At 42.5% G+C, this 20,689-nt stretch overlaps 1 protein-coding gene across 1 annotated transcript in view; it reads left to right on the top strand.

Moving 5' to 3' along the window:
* The first annotated feature begins 887 nt into the window (after positions 1 to 887).
* Positions 888 to 20,689, top strand: part of kcnh4a (potassium voltage-gated channel, subfamily H (eag-related), member 4a) — a 36,900-nt gene continuing 17,098 nt past the window's right edge. Inside the window, exons 1-8 of the mRNA XM_076995543.1 lie at positions 888 to 1,704; positions 12,664 to 12,897; positions 13,410 to 13,541; positions 13,658 to 13,779; positions 15,166 to 15,427; positions 16,522 to 16,679; positions 16,887 to 17,094; positions 18,702 to 18,896. Of these exons, the coding sequence (XP_076851658.1) occupies positions 1,629 to 1,704; positions 12,664 to 12,897; positions 13,410 to 13,541; positions 13,658 to 13,779; positions 15,166 to 15,427; positions 16,522 to 16,679; positions 16,887 to 17,094; positions 18,702 to 18,896 (1,387 nt within the window). The 5' untranslated portion in view covers positions 888 to 1,628. The remainder of the gene's footprint in view (positions 1,705 to 12,663; positions 12,898 to 13,409; positions 13,542 to 13,657; positions 13,780 to 15,165; positions 15,428 to 16,521; positions 16,680 to 16,886; positions 17,095 to 18,701; positions 18,897 to 20,689) is intronic.

Raw genomic sequence — 20,689 nt, 5'->3', positions numbered from 1 at the left:
TTAGCCTGTAGTATCTGTTATTGCACTTTCAGCAGTTTAATCAAAAATACCATTTAAGCAATTTTTATATGTTCAGTTTTGACTGCCAATGTGTAATATTCTATGTGGCCAAGAGGTGGCAGTAATGTATTATATTGTACAGAGGCTCTGCGATAATTGCAGGACGTAATAAAATTTCCAATGCTGATTTTAGGCTGCGTTCTGTGGCATGTGTGGATAGGGAATGAACGAGAGAGATTTCATTAGTGGTGCAAATTTATTTCTCACATTATATGATTTGAGTTTTTTGTCAACTAGAAAACTTTTAACCTTTGCCCTGCCTAAAAATCATTATAATGGATGGCCACATTATGCACATTATCATTAACTTCCTCATAATTATCAGTCATGAACTTGAACTTGCAGATTTCTTTTAACAGGGTTGTAAATACTGTCTCTGCCTGCTAATCACCTGACAATCTCTTCAGAAGTATCATGCTTAAATTAAGCTTAAGCAAGGTGGTTTGTGTGTGTGTGTGTGTGTGTGTGTGTGTGTGTGTGTGTGTGTGTGTCTGTGTGTGTGAGGGAGAAAGTATGTGTGTCCACAGCATTTGTGCTTAACAGAGTTATTTATAGCTTTTAGAAACATGATACCCTTGTTCATTAATGTGGTTTTAACATCAGTGCCACTGGAGCTTTATTCGGGTGTAGTGGGTGCTGAAAGCATGACAGTGAAAGAGAGACATTACAGGCACAAAAGGCAGAGTAGCAGAGAAACATGAACAGAATGTATTCGAAAGAAAAAGCGAGAGAAAAGGAGGGAGATGGAGGGGGACATAGGGAGGGAGATAGAGAGAGGGAGAGAGACTGCTTTAAGAGGTGTCTCCGGAGAATGAGTCTGTGGAGAGCAAACGGAATGGGGAAGCATGTTCTCCACCTGCTGTAGGGACAGGACAGGCGAGATCCAGGACAGGTGTAATTCATCATAGGAGAGATACAGGACAGGTGTAATCCAGGATAGGGGAGATCCAGGACCCTTTGCTGCCCATCCAAGCAGAGCAAATAAAAGAGTAACTTCAGGCAGCAAGAGAAAGCAAATCCACATATCGAGAAAGGAACAGAATGTTTCCTGGATGTGTGGAGGACTATGGAGAATCTCCAGTGAGCTGCGAGGAAATCACAAGACAAAAAATAAAAGAAAGAGTTGAACATTGGGACTGAACAGGTGCAGTGAGAAACTACATCGGAGTTATAAGAACCTGCCACCTATATCAGCAACGTTTATCACCTCGTTCTCCCACTCAGCGCAGCACACGTGAAATTCAACAGCATAGAGAGTGCATGTAGCACACGTGAACCTCAATAGCAGAGAGTGTGCCCTTGGAGAGGAATTAGAAAGGGAAGGCAAGTGCCAGTCTTACCGCTCCGCTCTGTGCCACTGCTATTTACTGCAGCATTGAAGGCACTGCCTGCTAGCGAGGATCAACGGGCATCAGTGCTTGGCTTCTTTGCTTTCCTCCCCCACTACATCCCTCTCTCCTTCTCTACATCCCTCTCTTCTTCACTACATCCCTCTCTCTCCCCCTCTTGTGCGTTGCCCTTATCTGGTAGGGATGGAGTGATATTTGATACAGGAGGGAATAGCCACCATGCCTGTGATGAAGGGGCTTCTGGCACCTCAGAACAACTTCCTGGACACCATCGCTAAGCGCTTCGATGGCACACGTGAGTACAACCCTTTATATCTAAGATATTTGACTTCAGTCAGAACCTGTACAGGTTAATTTCTATAGTTGTGGTTAGTTTCTAAGGCTGGAGATTTCTCTAGGGTTAGGGATGTCTCTAGGTTTAGAAAGTAAATTTTTATGATTACATTTTTAGAAATATATGTTTTTACAGCAGATTTTTTTAGTTGCTGGTGGAGTAAATGGGCTGGTGTGTCAGACTGGAGTGACTAAAGCTGTGAATCAGGTGATTTCACCAAATACTGAACTCTGAAGTTCAGAATATTGAAGTTAGAACAGGAATGTGCTGTTTAAAAATCAACATGAACTTCTGTTATGACAACATCTGAAACCACAGTGCATATTGTGCTGCTGCTTGTACCAATGAGCTGCAGAACTACAGTATTTCATTCTTTTCATGTGTTGTGTGTTTCTGTAGTACCATACATGACACAACACAGAATTCCTGTGACATATTTTAAAGATTCAGGACCATGTTCACTGTCCTCTAACAAACAAACACTGGCATCTTCTCATGTGTCTCCTAGGTAAGATCTCCCAGATGAGCTACCTGATGCTATGAGTTTTTTTTTTTCTCATAGCAGTTTGGAACCTAAACTAATATCAGTGCCATTATGGAATTTATTCTCAGATAATTATTATCTTACCAACAAAATTTGTAACATTTGTAAATAGCAGAGATGGTGTGTGTGTTCTACATGTAGGTATGAAGAAGTATGTGTGTGTGAGAGAGAATGTGTATGTGAGTGTGTGAGAGAGTGTGTGTGCCAGAGATGAGCCCTCGAGTAAGTGACTCGAGTCAAAATCGCACTTAAGAAGCCTACAAAAAGAGTTGTAACTGGTCCCTAATGACTCTTGACTCAACTCAGACTCATCCAAAATAACAATGAGTCAGTCTCTTATCCAGGCGCTGTGTGCGAGTTATAGAAAAAATTCACGAGCACGAAATCGGAGAGAAGCGTTGTAACAGCTGGGGCGTCAGTGAGCAATAAGGGCATATTCATAATCAGAGTCGGGTCAGAGGTTCATATAGCCAACACGCATACTCATAGTGAAAAACAGAACTGAACAGACTAGCAAAAGGAAATGAACAAAACACTAAGGAAAATACGCAGCAAAATGCTAGACCTACGTGGGATAACCAGATTGCCAAAATAACCAAAAATCACTACATACACACATTCAGAAACTCGCAAAACACAACCAGGAACAACGTTGACACATTTAATAACCAGCCCTGAACAAGACAAAGAACAGGGATTAAATACACTGGACAACAAGGGAATGATAATCATAGGGCGGGGTTACTAATATCATGAGTGTGGCAGGAGAAACACATGGGGAACCAAAACATAGACACATGGCTAGAAAAATAAAAGGTACACTTGACAGGTTGGGGCGGGGCTAGGTAACAATTGTCAAAACAAACAAGGTTGCCATGGCTATGGCTGCAGTACCGTCAGTGGAGCCTTTGGCTACAGGGAGTTTAAAATCCTTGAACAAAAGCAAAGGGTGCAACGTTTGGGAATGTGGGAAGCAAATTTAACACACTGGAACACCATCTTTACAGCTAATGTAGTAGCCCCAATTAGCGTAGTGGTCACTTGTAAACAAACATCAAAACAACCATCATTTTAAGTTAACTGTAGTGATATACACCTTGTGGTGCAACCTGGACACATCTTCAGTGATCCCAGGACCTTATGTAAAGACTGGCCTGCAAAGACTGGCCCAGCCACCTGTGTAGGAACTGACTGATCTTCTGCTCAAAGCTCTCCATGATGGTAAGAGCCACATCTTGAGGTAATCGCTGGTACCTTGGTGTGCAGTGGTGTCCTTCAGGTCCCCAGTGAATAGCCCATGCTCTTCACTGGATTTTCTGACATTGATGGAATGTGGGTGTCTCCCAGGGTGTTAGTCACTTTTCCCTTCCTCAAGACTAAGGACCTGGACTTTGCAGACTTGAAGCTCATCCTTGCCTATGTCATGAGCTGTTCAAGCCCTCAGAGAATCCACCTGCATCCTGGCACTGATGTTGTAGTTACCGTGAGATAATTCATAAAAGCTTTAATTGGGACAGTGGACCTCTGCACTCCACTTCCACCGACTTCACACCGTTCATGGCCAGGGTAAACAGGGACACAGAAATTTTGCAGCCGGTGATGATACCCTTCTCCAGCCAATGCCACTCTGATGTTGAGGTCCCAGAGGACACCTTCATACTAACATACTTGTTATTCTAGTCAAGTATGAGGTTCCGTATCTTCTCTGGGATGTGGTATCTGCTCAGAGCCAGTTCCACCAGCTTATGTGGTATCGACCCATATGCATTGGTAAGGTCAAGCCACAGCACTGCCAGGTTCCTCTTGTTCTCCTGTGCCTCCTGGATCAATTAAGTCACCACGCCTGTGTGCTCAATACACCCTGGGATGCCTGGAACTCCTCCCTTCTGCACCGAAATGTCAACATAGGTGTTCATAGGAGGCGATTGGCAACAATCTTGAAGAAGATCTTACACTCAACACTAAGGAGAGGGATTGTCCTGAACTGCTTAATGTTACTAGCATCCTCCTCCTTGGGCATCCACACCCCCTCTGCATATGTCCACTGCTGAGGTACATTGCCCTTCCTCCATATGACTCTGTAGATCTTCCAGAGACATTCCAAAAGCCTTGGGCAGTTCTTAAATACCTTATATGTTACTCCACTGGGGCCTGATGCTGACGCTGTTCTAGCAACTTTGATGACCTCTCTGACCTCCTTGAGGGTGGGTTCGTTGATGTTGAACAGGGTGCTGGGTTCAGGTGGATGTATAAGATGGCTGAGCGCAATCTTGCTCTCTCATGTCATCACTGTAACTGTTAATGAGGTACCAGTGTATGTCTTCCTCAGGACATGTGGGTTTCCCACTGCATTTCTCTCTCAGCAACTTCCTTGTGATCTCAAAGGGGTGGCAATGAAGGCACTACATTTGTGGGCCCTCTCCTTGCATCTCTTCCTGTGCTCCTCAGCACGACGTAGCATGGTTAACCCTCCCTGCACCACACCTTTAAGTTCTGCCGGTGCTGCCTTCTCCTGCTCACTCGCTTTCCTATACTGGCTCCTGAGTGTCAGTAGTTCTTTCCTGAGTTGGGCAATCTTTGCTTCTTGTCAGTTTGGAATAGGAGCTACAGTGGCAATCTTGGCGGCGTGTTGTTCCTTGATGCCAAACCTGTCTGACGCAATGCTTATTATGAAAGTGCTCAGTGTTCGGAGCCTCTGTTTCACATCTCCTTTGGCTTCAATGGATGTGTCAACATCTACATCAAATTGGTGCCACTCTGACTCTATATTGGCAGCGGGCCACAAAATTCAACAGTGTTCTGATTGTCTACTTTGGAGTATAGCTTGTGATGCTTGGAGGTTTTTGGCACTGTGGGATCTATCCAGGCCTGGTGTCAAGTACTGGCACTGTGTGTTGCACCACTGGCTTCCTCATGCAGCCCATTTTGGTCATGCAGCCGATCTTGCAGACTGCACTCGTAGTCGATTGAACATATGCATAAGCCATTACCGAAATATTCGTCCATTTTAGGCGTTCATTCTCCACCCTTCTCTGTTCTCGATGCCCATGCAGATGGTGTCTGCAACTGCCCGCAGAACCTGGTCATGTTGCCAATGGTAACATCTGTCCCTCATATGTTCTAAAGATCCCCTTTTCTGGCAGAGTTGGCATGCATGTGAGTCCACCAGGCCCCAGGTGAACAGGTTGGCAGGGCAAGGGAGAACGTCATACACTGACTGGACTAAGAACTTGAAATGGTGTGGTTCCACCTTTCAGAGTTCTGCCGAGGTGATCTTACGGCCAGCTGTCACTAGGGTCTGTCCACTCTCTCCATCTTGCACCCCATTCAGTCCACCAGGGTTTCCGGAAGAGAGTACCCTGTGCGCAATTGGCTGCCGCTTCTCGCCAGTGTGTGATTGGTTGTGTAAGACTTGTGCCAGTGTTGGAGTTGTGAAGCGACCTTGGGTATCTTGAAAGGCGCTATACAAATTGAACGTTCATTCATTCCCACTTGGTCCAGCCCCCCTGTTAGGACATGCCCACCATTCTGCTGCCTCTACCTCAGTACGTACTTCCTCCTGGATCAGCTTCCACTTCTCCTTTCCACTGGCTTTGCTGTAGCTGGTTTTGGTTTTGATACATAGCCCGGCCGGACCAGTAGTCACCGTGCCAACCAGGATGCTGTGACATAACTGTAAATAAATGTATTTTGTAAAAGTATTTTACTCACCACAGTTATTGTTTTACATGAGTGATATGTGTGTAAATTAATGTACAAGACTCATTTCATTCGATGAGAACTTTTTTCCTTAATGATATTTTTGTTTACTTTGACACTAGTCCAGTATCTCTATAATGGATATCTCCCCAATATCTCCACCATGTTAAGATAATTTTACTCCAAGACAAAACCATCCCGGAATGAAAATGAAATGCTTTAACTACGGTTTTGAGCTTTCCCATGTTTATAGTTGGTTCAATTTCCCTGTGTTAAATTTGTTCATTTTGTTAACATCATGGGCACTAGTTAGCATCAAGGTGCACAACATGTGAGGACTAGTCATTTTAAACATTCAGAGACAAATGACTCTCAATCAGACTAAGTCAGAGTAAAATCAGAGTAAGTAAGAGTAAAGTCAAACTATATCAGATCAGAGTAAAGTCAGACTAAGTTTGTGGAAACTAAGTGAAATATAAAGAGCCAGAATAGTTGTAATGGCTGCCAGGTTTTTGGTGATGTGGTTTTATTTCAGGCGTTAGAAGACTGGGGACGTTTTCTACAGTACGAATACTTTTTGCAGTTGTATTCTGCATTCTTCTGGAATGCATTCAACATGCAGAGAGAGAAGCAATGACTGAAATGTCACTCTGTTGTTTTATAAGTCTAGTTTCTGTTCTTTCAGAGAGCTCATGCGCAGCAGAGCTTAACTGGCTAATTCAGGTTGTCGTCCACGTTCCCACATGCAAACCAGTTACTCACAACAGTTCACCATCTTGTGTGTCTCATTCCTACCCATGCTGTAAACGAATCCCACCATATTGTAACGGCAGTGAGTCAGGATTACGAGAATGAGCAGTTTCCACAATTCCTCTCAACTGCTTTTATTTACAAAATCTTGCCAACAAGAAAAGGAATATAGAAAAAACAAGGAATGTTGAATAGCGGGAGGCCACTGTGAATTTATACACTGGTCAAAATTACAGAAATGCAAATTGCTTTCAGATATCCAATAAAATATTGAAAACATAAATTTTACACTCATTTTAAACAGCACAATATTGTTTTCTAACTTTGATAGAATTCAGAAGTGAGTATTTGGATTTTGAAAATCACTCTGTGTGTGTGTGTGGTATTCCACTCTGTGGGTGTTTCTTCTTTCTCTTTTTGCACACTGTGCTGTCATTCGTCTTTTCTGCAGTGTGGGAGAGACACTTGCATTTTTTACACTGTGAGAAAGAGAAGAGAAAGCCAGTGGGAACAAAGTCATTACTCCTGTGGTGCAGCATGTGTGTTGCAAACAAGGATCAGCCTGTGTGTAGCATGTTACTGCAAATGAATATCTCTCTCTCTCTCTCTCTCTCTCTCTCTTTCAGTTAAACTCAAGGTAGCTTTATTGACATGACATTACAAGGTACAATTTTCCCACAGTAAATAATTTGGACAGGTCAATTGTCAAAAAAACAAAACAGTAATATATGTGAGCTTAATTACAATACACCAGTAATCAGTAATAAAATCAGTACTATATTAATAAGAAGATATTATTATCCAGTGAGTGGTGTGGTGGGTGTGTTAGCGTTACTCACTGTCTCTCACACACTGACAGTTTGCACATATTTTGCTGTAAGAGGTGCTGAGTTTTTCTCTTTCTCTCTGTTTGCTTCTCCGAGAGTCCCTTGGATTGTCTCACATTCTGTAACACTCTCTATGTGCTCATGCACACATACATTCTCTCTCAAACACACACCTCTTTCTCCTCATTTCACCAGGTCTCTCACCTGTCATTTCTTGAGTTCTTTTCCTCCCTGCACCATGTAAACCCTGTGCTGCTATATAAACTATATAGAGACACGGGTGTATAGAGACAATGGGTTTATAGAGACAATGGGTTTATCTCTATAAACCCATTGTCTCTATACACCCTGTGTCTCTATAAACCCTGTGTCTTTATAAACCCAATGTCTCTATAAACCCAGTGTCTCTATAAACCCTGTGTCTTTATAAACGCTGTGTCTTTATAAACCCAATGTCTCTATAAACCCAGTGTCTCTATAAACCCAGTGTCTCTTGTATGTTTGGTACAGAAGTGTTTCACACCAGCTACAGATCTGAACCGGCAAACATCAGTATCAGGAAAAAACATTACACCTTTTAATGCCACAGCAGCCATCCTGGGACCTCCTGGTGTGAGAGCCTATCACATGTGCCATACTGGGACCCTTTGAGATCACCTGCTGCTCTGCAGAACAAGCTCACTCCTGAACCACCCCTCACCTCCTCCTGTTCAGATTGTCAGACGCATGTAATGTGAAAAAGGGTGACAGTGTATTTAATTACTGCTCAGTCAATGGCTCATTTCAAATCACAAAGAAGTGATCACTGGTCTCTCCTACTGTTAGACGTCTCTCCTACCATCTGACGTCTGTCCTATCATTAGAGGTCTTACTGTTACTGTTTAGACCTTTTGGCAACATTATCTGTCATCACGGTCTCAAATTCCACTGCTATTCTGATGATATTCTAATATAAACACCAATGCAATGATCAAACAATGATCCTACAGCCCTATCTCCACTTCTCATGGTGGATTCCAGTATTCAGGAGTTAAAGTCTTTGTTAAGTACTTATAGTTTTTATGCCACTACAACTGAATTTATTCTGATTATTGATACCATGTCTACTGAGGCATGTCAGCTGCTCTGACCACTTATTTTTATGATACTTTAACCCTATGTCACCTTTGACCCAGTCCCTGTGCTGTTGTTTGAAACTGTGCTGTTAAAGACACTTGCATTTGATGAATTTGGTGGAGGGAGACTGATAAATGGGTTGACTGTAGTCTGCAAATATGCACTCATAGTATCATAGTATATATATCATAGTATATATGATATAGTTTATATTTCAGAGCCTTGCACCATGTTGATCTCCTGTGTGAAGATGTGAAGAAGAGTCAGAACCACTAAATCAGGACTAAATCAGGACTAACATTCACCCTAAAAATTGTAGATAGATAGAGATAGATAGATAAATACTTTATTGATCCCAGAGGGAAATTCTTGAAAAAAAAGTTCCTCACTGCCCTGCATATTAACGATCCAATATCCTTAGGATATAAATAAGATGCACACTGGGCATACATAGAAGCACAGAGACAATAAATAAAGTTAAAAAACAATTAAAAAAAGTTAGGAAAACTCTAGAGAAAGAAACACAAAGACGGAGCTACTGGAAAAGGCAGCCACTCACGTTGTCGCCAGAAGCTGCTTATATGGCACCTGGATACCAGGATTTCAGTCATTTTTGACATGTACTATCACTCTATAACACACACACACACACACGCGCACACACACACACACACACACACACACACACACACACACACACACACACACACACACACATGCAGGAATGTGTGTGTGTCTGCATTCCTACCTTAGTCTTTCAATTTTTCTCTCTCACCCTTTATGTCTCTTACTCTCCCTCACAAACTCTCTCTCCCACTGTCACACACACTGTATGTATGTGTGAAATTTCACCTGAAGGCTAGGGCTGGACAATAACTCAATATCAAGATATATTGCAACAGAAAATGTTTCAGTAACGGTTATATGATTTTTAAACACATTTTCAATATTTCGATAAATGCTATTTACAATGTTCATAACAGGGCGCTGCCGTTAGTTCATTGCATTCAGTGATTGATGACGTACATCACGTGTACGCAGCCAGTGCTCAGCAACAGCAGCCTATGTGAGTTTTGGTTTGGCTCCAACGTGACACGCACTAGCTACAAAATGAGCACCGCTGACCGCAATACAAATGTGACTGAACGAGCTACGATGAGTGATAATAAAGCAGACGAAATAGTTGATAAAAGGGCAAAGATTAATTCTGTGGTGTGGAAGTGGTTCGGCTATTGAAGATATTAATATTGACAAAGCCGAGGAGTTTGTTTATTTGACGGTGATGTCATGCTTCATGTTCATATATGAAGACTGAATACAAATAAAAGGTTGACTATGATTTATACTATTTTTATTTCTAAGAGTAAATATAGTTTTATAAGAGGAGGTTTCATATACTTGATGAATTTTTCAGACATTTGTAGGTACAGACATCAGTTGTGGGCATTCTTGCCAGTTTTCTTTTGCTTTTATATCGTTCATATCAATATCTAAATTATATTGTATTAACTGAAATTAATAAATTAATAATTAATAAATATGTGATGTACATTTTGCCCATATTGTCCAGCCATACTGAAGGCCAAATATCCCTAACCTTTTGTGAGTAGTGTATACAGATGATATTACACACACAACATTATTCTTGTTTATATTACACACACATATAGATGAGGTAGATTATCCTTTATATTACACACACACATAGACCTATAGATGATGTAGATTATTCTTGTTTACATTACACACACACACACACACTCTCTCTCTCTCTCTCTCTCTCTCTCTCACACACACACACACACACACACACACAGCTTTCAGATCTCTAATCTAAAGTAACATACAAAAGTTACTATGGAAGTACTGAGTTATTATTGGGAAATAAAATGTGGGTTGATTTTTGTTCTATTTTTGTGGCTCCTGTTTAGAGCAAAGTCCTCATTTCTGTTTCCTGGTAACATCTCAGACAGAAATAGGAACATTGCTATATGTTTCCTTTTTCTTATTACCATAGCAACTGGACACCAGGAACATCTTGTCTTAATACTCTGAAATCTAATGCTAGTCAGTGAGACAGACACTGTGGGTGAGGTCACCACAGCTGGGTACCATCCTGCTTCTCCTCCATTGCGGCTATGCAGGAGGTTGCAGAGTAAAAGCTTGTGATTGGTAGGTGGCTGTTGATGTGATTGGTAGGTGACTGTTAGTGTGATTGGTAGGTGACTGTTAGTGTGATTGGTAGGTGGCTGTTAGTGTGATTGGTAGGTGACTGTTAGTGTGATTGGTAGGTGACTGTTAGTGTGATTGGTAGGTGATTGTTAGTGTGATTGGTAGGTGATTGTTAGTGTGATTGGTAGGTGACTGTTAGTGTGATTGGTAGGTGACTGTTAGTGTGATTGGTAGGTGACAGTTAGTGTGATTGGTATGTGATTGTTAGTGTGATTGGTATAGTTTTGTTTCTTTACCACACAAACTGCGTCAAATATCAGGTGCATCAGCACAGTGTGTGTAGAGAGAAGAACATGTAACCAGAGTGTGTAGAGAGTGAGACGATGAGAGTGTCTTCCAATAGTTTCACTAGATTTACAGTGTTTGCATTCATGTGTACATTCTATACACTGTATGTGTGCGTGTGCAGCTTTCATGTCCAGTAACTAATTAGTGCAAATAATGCCAGGGACAGGGTTATGCGTTAGGGTCAGGGTTATGCGTAAGGGTCAGGGTCAGGCATAAAGGTCAGGGTCACGGTCAGAGTTGTGCATTAGGGTCAGGGTTATGAGTTAAGGTTAGGGTTATGTGTTAGGGTAAGGGTTAGGGTTATGCGTTAGGGTTAGGGTTATGTGTTAGGGTAAGGGTTAGGGTTAGTGTTCAATTATAGGGTTAGTGTTAAGTTTAAATAAAAGACTTGCAGCATTAATATGAGAACACAAGTTCAGTACTGTTTACTACACACAACCTTTTAACATATCAGTTTCTAGTAGGTCTACATATCTGTTTTATGGACAGAATGTATGGCATAGCCAAGTGGCGGAGAGTGTTCAGTTTGGTGGCCTTAGGATATCACGTCTTCTTTTTGTGGATGATATGATCCTGTCGGTGTCATCAGGACCTCCAGCTCTCACTGAACCAGTTTGCAGCTGACTGCAAAACAGAACCTCTAAAACTGAGTGCCCTCTCTGGGTTGAGGGTGAGTCCTTGCCTCATGTGGATGGGTTCAAGTATCTCGTGGCCACAATGTTGTGGATGCTGTACTGGACCATTGTGGAGAACAGAGATAAGAGCCAGAAGGCAAAGATCTCAATTTACTGGTCAATGTATGTTCCGACTCTCATCTATGACCACGAGCTCTGGGTAGTGACCGAAAAAAATTAGATCGCAAATACAAGTGGCTGAAATGAGTTTCCTCCGCAAGGTGGAAAAACACACGCACGCACACACACACACACACACACACACACACACACACACACACACACTGTTTATGTGGAGAGTGCTTTGGCATGACAGTTAATGCAATACATGTAATTTTCACAAAGACAAAAACAGCATTAACTCAAGGCTGGACATTGCAGGTGTTCAGTTTGTACTGGTATGAGGTTGCAGGTGTTCAGTTTGTTCTGGAATGAGGTTGCAGGTATTCAGGTAATACTGGTATGAGGTTGCAGGCATTCAGGTTATACTGGTATGAGGTTGCAGGTATTCAGGTTATTTTGAATATTTTAGTGACTTTCTGTGACAAAAAGTTTAGTGATAGATTGACTAAGAGTGAGTTTTCCATTCCAGAATCACTGTATTTCTCTTGTTTTTATTTGTGCATGCATAAATGTAGTATTATTTTATTATTCAACAATAGTTAGTGCCTGATTCTCCTGCATGTGCTTTATTGTCAGCCTCTTTATATGTGATCTCTGCCTGAACCCTGAAACTAAAACTAAATCTCCCTCTGTCCTTATTCTGTGACTCCACTGGCTGCCCACACAGACAGCAACTTCCTGCTGGGGAATGCACAGGGTTGTCAGGGATATCCCATTGTGTACTGTTCAGATGGGTTCTGCAAACTGACTGGCTTTGCACGGACTGAGGTCATGAAGAAGACGTGTACATGTCACTTCCTCCATGGACAGGAAACAAGTGAGAGAGTGACTCAGCAAGTGGAGAAAACCTTGGAAGGCCAAAGAGAGTACCAGGCTGAAGTGCGCTACTACAAGAAAAATGGTATACGTCCCCAAGGGCTCCATTACATGTCCCCAGGGGCCCCATTACATGTCCCCATGGGCCCCATTACATGTCCCCAGGGGCTCCAGTACACATCAGCAGGGTCCCCATTACACCTCACCAAGGGCCTCATTACCCCTCACCAGGGGCTCCAGTACACCTCACCATAGACCTCATTACACCTCACCAGGGGCCCTGTACACCTCACCATAGACCTCATTACACCTCATCAGGAGCTCTTTGTTGCCATTTTCTATATTGTGAGAGTTACACTGTAGACAAAAATGTTATTTAGAATTGAAGTAGTATTGAGTATTAATTATAATAGCTACTATTAAATATAATATAATAGCTACTATTAAATATAATTGCTACTATTAAAATTGGATTCATTAATTTTGTGATGTGCGATTTGTGATGATCTATTAATGCAGCATAGTAAATGTGCTCCAAAATGATGTTAAGAGTTTTAGATCAATTCTTTTTCATGACTTAATTTTTTGGAACTGCAGGAAGTGCGTTCTGGTGTTCACTGGATGTCGTGCCCATAAAGAATGAGAAAGGAGAGGTGGTTCTATTCCTCTTTTCCTTCAAAGACATCACTCACACTTACTCAAGGACTCACTGCTGTTCAGTGCTGCCAGGTAAGAGTCAACGATTCCCATCCTAATGAACTCCAGAAAATGTTTCTATGAGTATAAACTCTTAAATAAATCAAAGTGTATTCACTTAACAAGTCTTGTAATTGTCCATATGTCAGAAGACACCCAGAACAGGAAGTCCAGTCACTCCCATCTGAGTGGTGCTCGCGAGCGTGGGCAGAGGCTTCTCCACCACCTGACCAGTCAGTTCACCAACAGAAGCAAAGGGAAGCTGGCAAAGGTGAGTAACCATGATAGTATGCTGAGTTATTAGTCTGCTGTCATGTTATGCATGGTTAAGCTTTTTATTAGAGCACTCTCACATTTCGTTATGTAGGTTTCATTAAGTGTTCAAACGACGCAGCTCTCTAGCGGCAAATGAGGATCTGTGGGCTCAGGCCTCACAGGTCTTGTCCTGGTTTTAACTGGCAGCGTGTTTGCTGAAGGGTCGAGTGACTCATTCCCTTCTTTTGCATGTCTGTAGTGCTCTTTTCTACTTCCACCTGTATTACTCTGTTCTACCTCCACCTGTACTACTCTGTTCTACCTCTACCTATACTACTCTGTTCTACCTCCACCTGTACTACTCTGTTCTACCTCCACCTGTACTGCTCTGTTCTACCTCTACCTATACTACTCTGTTATACCTCCACCTGTACTGCTTTGTTCTACCTCCACCTGTACTCCTGTTCTACCTCCATCTGTACTGCTCTGTTCTACCTCCACCTGTACTACTCTGTTCTACCTCCACCTGTACTACTCTGTTCTACCTCCACCTGTACTGCTTTGTTCTACCTCCACCTGTACTGCTCTGTTCTACCTCCACCTGTACTGCTCTGTTCTACCTCCACCTGTACTACTCTGTTCTACCTCCACCTGTACTACTCTGTTCTACCTCCACCTTTACTGCTCTGTTCTACCTCCACCTTTACTGCTCTGTTCTACCTCCACCTGTACTACTCTGTTCTACCTCCATCTGTACTTTATGGTGGAAAGGTGGAAAACATCAACCTTTATTTTAAAACTCTGAACTCTTAAACCCTGATTTACTTTCAGTATGTTAATAAATCCTGATGTACACTTAGATCCCTGTGCTTATGAAGCGTGGCATGACGCTACACACCTGCATGGAGCACACTCTCCTTCTGCACTGATTAGTCAGCTTCAGTGATCAGATAACTCTAACCCTATGTCACGTATAGCTGCGCTCATTGCCCCGGCCTAGTGCCGTCTGCCCTAGTCCTGCCTTGTTTTTTGGTTTCCTTGGTATTGCTTCTGTCTATCATCACCCTGTACCTCGTGTCCTTGCCGTAGTTATTATCCTGTTCTTGTTCTTATCTTGTTCCGGTTCTTGTTCTTGTGTCTTGATTCATTCCTTATTTAGTCTGTGTTATAATCCCCGTGTTTCCCCAGTCCCATTGTTGGTTATTTGTGGAGGATATGTTCATTGCACCTGTTCTTCCCTTTGTGATTCCTGTGTCCCGGTCTGTTCTGTATTTCATAGTTATATTACATGTATGCCTGTAACTCCTTCAAACAATTCAAATTCCAAAACACTTGAAAGTTGATTGAACATTTATACATTATTGATTGAACGTTTTCTGAATGTTTTCCTGTGTGGTGACAGGGTGTTTTTGTCAAGCCCACGCTCCCAGAGTACAAGGTCGCCTCAGTGCACCAGGCCCGCTTCATCCTGCTTCATTACAGCCTGTGCAAAGCATTGTGGGACTGGCTGATCCTTCTAGCAACATTCTATGTGGCTGTCACTGTTCCATACAACGTGTGCTTCTCCACCACCGATGACAGTAACCATGGGGACCCAGAATGTGACTCCACCTCCAGAAGCACCCTTGTCAGCGACATAGCTGTGGAGATGCTCTTCATCCTCGGTGTGTGTGTGTGTGTGTGTGTGTGTGTGTGTGTGTGTGTGTGTGTGTGTGTGTGTGTGTGGGGAGGGGGAGGGTCATCTGACAAATATTACCATGGCAACAGCCTATGGTAACATCCTAAGCAAATACACAGATAGCAATTAGTGTCCACCCAAACTTCTCCTCCTCTGTTTTACTCCCTCACACTGTTTCCTCAAACAGTTCACCTCTCCTCTAACCGTAACCCTAACCCTCTAACCCGAACCATAAAACCCCCTAACCCTAACGTTCTAACCATAACCCTCTAGGGTCCCCATACTCAAATAGCGGCCCGCGGGCCGCATGTGGCTATCTATTTCTGGCCCGCGAGCTGTTTTGAAAAGTGTTTTTTTTAGGAATCTTTTTTTTCAATCGCGCACCGCGATCTCAAGACGCTACCGGGGATTGCCTTTATGGCAACAACAAACACGTAGCAGAAATAAAATAAAATGTGTCCCGTCATCATTTCTATTTGAGTACCCCTGCTCTAGGGTGTCATGGTGTCACTGTGTTCGCCTATGAACACAAACACACACACACACACATACACACTCTCATTCAAACTCTTTAGGGTGTCATGGCACCACAGGGAATGATGACATCTAATCTACTCACTCAAATACACACATGATTTTGAAAGATTGAATCATGACTGCTGAGTTTGTTGATTTATTTGTTTAGCTCATAACATTCAACAATGAACACAGACAATGCACGAAGGTACATGACATCTGTTGTGCACATTTTATATTCAGAAAGACTAATTGTATTCTAAGTGTATACTGAATATTCATAAAGTACTGTGTATTGTCATTAGCATTGCATTCCTTTGCATATTCAATAATGTGCTGTGTTTATATTCTTACAATAACATGTTTCACTTTGCAATTGCACAGAATAGACCCATAATGAATATGTTCCCATTATCACTTTAACCTGCAAGATGATTTAATCTGTTCTGTTAATTAATTAATGTAATAGCTATAAAATATACTAACAGACATGTAATAACTATGTACTATGCAAATATATAATAGCTAAAAGTTAATAAACTATGTACTATGTTTTCTCTGCAGACATTATCTTGAATTTCCGCACAACATATGTGGGGCCTGCTGGTCAGGTGGTGTACGACACTCGTTCCATCTGTCTCCACTACACAGCCACCTGGTTCATGCTGGACGTCATCGCTGCTCTGCCCTTTGACCTCCTCTATGCATTCAATGTGTCAGTGGTGAGTTTGGGTGCATGAGTGTCTGTAGATCTGTGTGTCAGGAATTAGCTGGGCACAGTAAGATTAACAGGGGACAAATGAGGCTAACGGGACAATGAGATGAACGGGACAGTGAGATTAACAGACAGCGTGTGTGTGTGTGTGTGTGTGTGTGTGTGTGTGTGTGTGTGTGTGTGTGTGTGTCTGTGTGTGTGTCTGTGTGTACAGACATCTCTGGTACACCTGCTGAAGACGGTGCGTCTGCTCCGCCTGCTGCGTCTGCTGCAGAAGCTGGACCGCTACTCCCAGCACAGCGGCGTCGTGCTCACGCTGCTCATGTCCGCCTTCGCCCTGCTGGCACACTGGCTCGCCTGCGTCTGGTATGTCATCGGCCGACATGAGCTCTCCAGCAACGACCCGCTCATCTGGGACATCGGTACGTCATCTGTGTGTGTGTGTGTGTGATCAAAATGGTTGAAATTGTTGCTGAAACAATGCCAGTTTATAGTATATAGTTCATAACATAAACAGCTCACGTGAAACCACAGCTCACACTTTATCTGAAAATCCCAGAGTATTTTTCCAGTTGCATTGTGCATGTGTGCACAAGATGGAATACACATGAAACTAAGTCCCCTTTGTGCATGCACAGTTGAAACCAGAAGTTTACATACACTATATAAAAAGACACATGTGCATTTTTTTTCTCACTGTCTCACATAAAATCTGAATAAATTCTTCCTGTTTTAGGTCAATTAGGATTACTAAAATTATTTCTATTTGCTAACTGCCAGAATAATGACAGAGAGAATTTTTAAGGCAATTTTTATTACTTTCTTCAAAGTCAAAAGTTTGAATACGCTATGATTACTATGCATTTAAACAATTTGGGACAGCCCATATGATGATTTCATGTCTTTGGAAGCTACTGATAAGTTTATTGACAACATCTGAGTTAAGTGGAGACACACCTGTGTCACGTTGTGGGGGGCCCCCTGCCGGTCGCCCCCGTTTACAGCGGCAGCTGTCCTGTTTTGGTCACGTGATGTTCGTCCCTCAGGTGGGCGGGACCCGTGATCCGTCTCACCTGAGGGTCGTTTGTTCATCTATATATGTCTTGTCTTTGTACCAGTTGACTGCTGGTTATTATTTCCTTAATTTGGAACTATGTCATGGGTTTTTGGTTTGCACACTTTCAATTAAACCATCCTCTTTCCCTGAGACTTGGCGTGATCGCTTCCTTTTTAGTTGCTCATCCTGCCCGTCACAACCTGTGGATGTATTTTAAGGCACACCTGAAACACACTGTGTTCTTTGGGAAAAGAAATCAGCCAAGATATCAGGAAGAGAATTGTGGACTTGCACAAGTCTGGTTCATCCTTGGGTACAATTCCCAGATGCCTGAAGGTGCTTTGTTCATCTGTACAAACAATTATACGTAAGTACAAACAACATGGTAATGTCCAGCCATCGTACCGCTCAGGAAGGAGACAGGTTCTTTGTCCCAGAGATCAACATGCTTTGGTCCGAAATGTGCACATGAACTCAAGGCCAAAAGCAAAATACTTTTTGAAGATGCTGGCTGAAGCTGGTAAGTGTGTGTCATTTTCCACAGTGAAACGAGTACTGTATCGACAAAATAGATGGCATCATGAGGAAAGAACATTATATGGAAATACTGAAGCAACAACTCAAGACATCAGCCAGGAAGTTAAAGCTTGGGTGCAAATGGGTCTTCCAAATGGACAATGACCCAAAGCATACTGCCAAACTTTATGGGCAAAGCTGAAAAGGCATGTGCGAGCAAGGCGGCCTACAAACATGGCTGAGTTACACCAGTTCTGTCAGGAGGAATGGGCCAAAATTCCTGCCAACTATTGTGAGAAGCTTGTGGAAGGATATCCAAAACGTTTGACCCAAGTCATACAGTTTAAGGTTAACAATACCAAAAACTAATGAAATGTATTTAAACTTTTGACCTTGAAGAAAGTAATAAAAATTGGTCTTATGCCTCTCCCCCCTGACCTGCCTCTGCTCTCTCAGGCTGGCTGCAGGAGCTGGGGAAGCGTTTGGAGACGCCATACATGAATGGCACGGCGGGAGGGCCGTCGGTGCACAGTGCCTACATCGCCTCCCTCTACTTCACCCTCAGCAGCCTCACCAGTGTGGGCTTCGGGAACGTCTGCGCCAACACAGACGCCGAGAAGATCTTCTCCATCTGCACTATGCTCATCGGGGGTACACACCACACACACACACACACACACAACAAAGAAACACACAAACACACACACATAACAGACACAACACACACACACACAACACAGAAACATACACAAAACATACACATACACACACACACACACACACAACAAAGAAACACACAAACACACACATAACAGACACACACACACACACACACACACACACACACACACACACACACACACACACACACACACACGCACAACTGTTGCATCTGAGAACATTCAATAATAAAAAAGAAAATATCCAGACTAAGAGGCATTAAACAAAATAGTGATGCCTGCTTATTGCTGTTACATTGGTGGCTAGAATGATGTTGCTCATGTCTGTAAGATGCTGTGCTCACATTCCAACTCTCCCCCTATTGGCTGTTATCTAGGTTAAAGTTAGAAAACACTAACCCTATCCACTAACCCTAACCTCTAACCCTGTGTCTTGTTTGATTCTTGGTTTAGTGTATTTAAGCCCTGTGTTTTGTAATTTGTTTTGTCGGTCATTGTTTTTGTGGTTGTAAGTACTTGTTGATTTGGCTTTTGATGGTTTTGTTCTATATGTCTTTGTTCTTTTTTAGCTGTAATGTTGTCCCGGTTTAATGTATTAGTATTTTCTGTCACTGTTAGTTGGTGTTCTTGGGTGATGTTTTATTTGTCTTTGTTTTATGTCAGTATACTGTGTGTAGCTTTGTAAGTTTTGTTAGTCTTGTTAATAAACTTCTTCTTAGTCCGCATTTGCGTCCAGCCTCCAATACCGCAACTTTATGTACACCTTCTGAATGTTGCGTCTGCCCCGCCCCTTTACCTTGTGTCACGCTTCCTAGGTTTGTCCTTGGCTGAATCCGAAATGCCGTACTTCGCTCTTATTCAGTTCGCCAAAGCAGTATGAGATAACAGGTTGTATGTCCGAGGTTATGAAAACTGCCCAGTCGCCTACTGAAAGAACGTACTGCATTGAAATCTAGTGCCTACTGCTTAAGTACGGCATTTCAGATTCAGCCCTTGTCTTAATTTCCTGAGTTGCCCCATCAGATTGACACACCCTCTGTTTCCCCTGCCCATTGGGAGTGATGTTTAGCTGTTCCTGATTTTTCTTGATTAGTTAGATTTATATTCCCCATGTGTCCAGTCATTCCCTGCAAGTCTACAAGTCTTTTGTGTTTCACGTATTCACTCATTTTAAGGCTGCTGTGTTTGTGTTTCTAAGATTCCCAGTCTCCTTGCTTGTTTCGTTAATTGTATTCCTATGTCCGATATCCTCTGCTTGTCTGAGTTCTTATTTAGTGGTTCTTATTTATTTAGTGTTTCATATCTCTAAAGTGTATGTTCGTGTTTGTTTTCTCTTCTTTTCGCATTCACTAGTATAATGTTAACCTTGTCTATACACATTCTTCGTCGCTGTATGTTGTGTTTATGTATGCTTGTATGTATGCCTGATACACAAATGAGGTCTGCACTATATATTTAAAAGAGCCCAACTGTCTCCAGAGATTGTGAGGTCCGAAAGGCTGTATGCGCACACAGTCCCCTGTTTTCAGTGTGTCCAAGTTTCTGGCTGCTCTGTTGTAATAGGGACACTGGCTTTGTTGCTTACCTTTCAGTCTATGCTGTGCCCTTTGGCCTTAGAAGGCTTGCATTTGTTGGCAGCAATGTTCTGGCGACTGAAGTCTTTGTGCTGGACTCGTGTCCAGGCCATGTGATGGTGTGTTGCGGTGATCCAAAAGGGCAAGGTAAGGATCCTGTCCAACCATTTTGGCTTTTGTGCAAAAGTCA

The sequence above is a fragment of the Brachyhypopomus gauderio genome, chromosome 2 (assembly GCF_052324685.1).
Source record: "Brachyhypopomus gauderio isolate BG-103 chromosome 2, BGAUD_0.2, whole genome shotgun sequence".
Classification (NCBI taxonomy): domain Eukaryota; kingdom Metazoa; phylum Chordata; class Actinopteri; order Gymnotiformes; family Hypopomidae; genus Brachyhypopomus; species Brachyhypopomus gauderio.
Note: the sequence above shows the minus strand (reverse complement) of the source record. Positions and strands in the feature narration are given on the sequence as shown.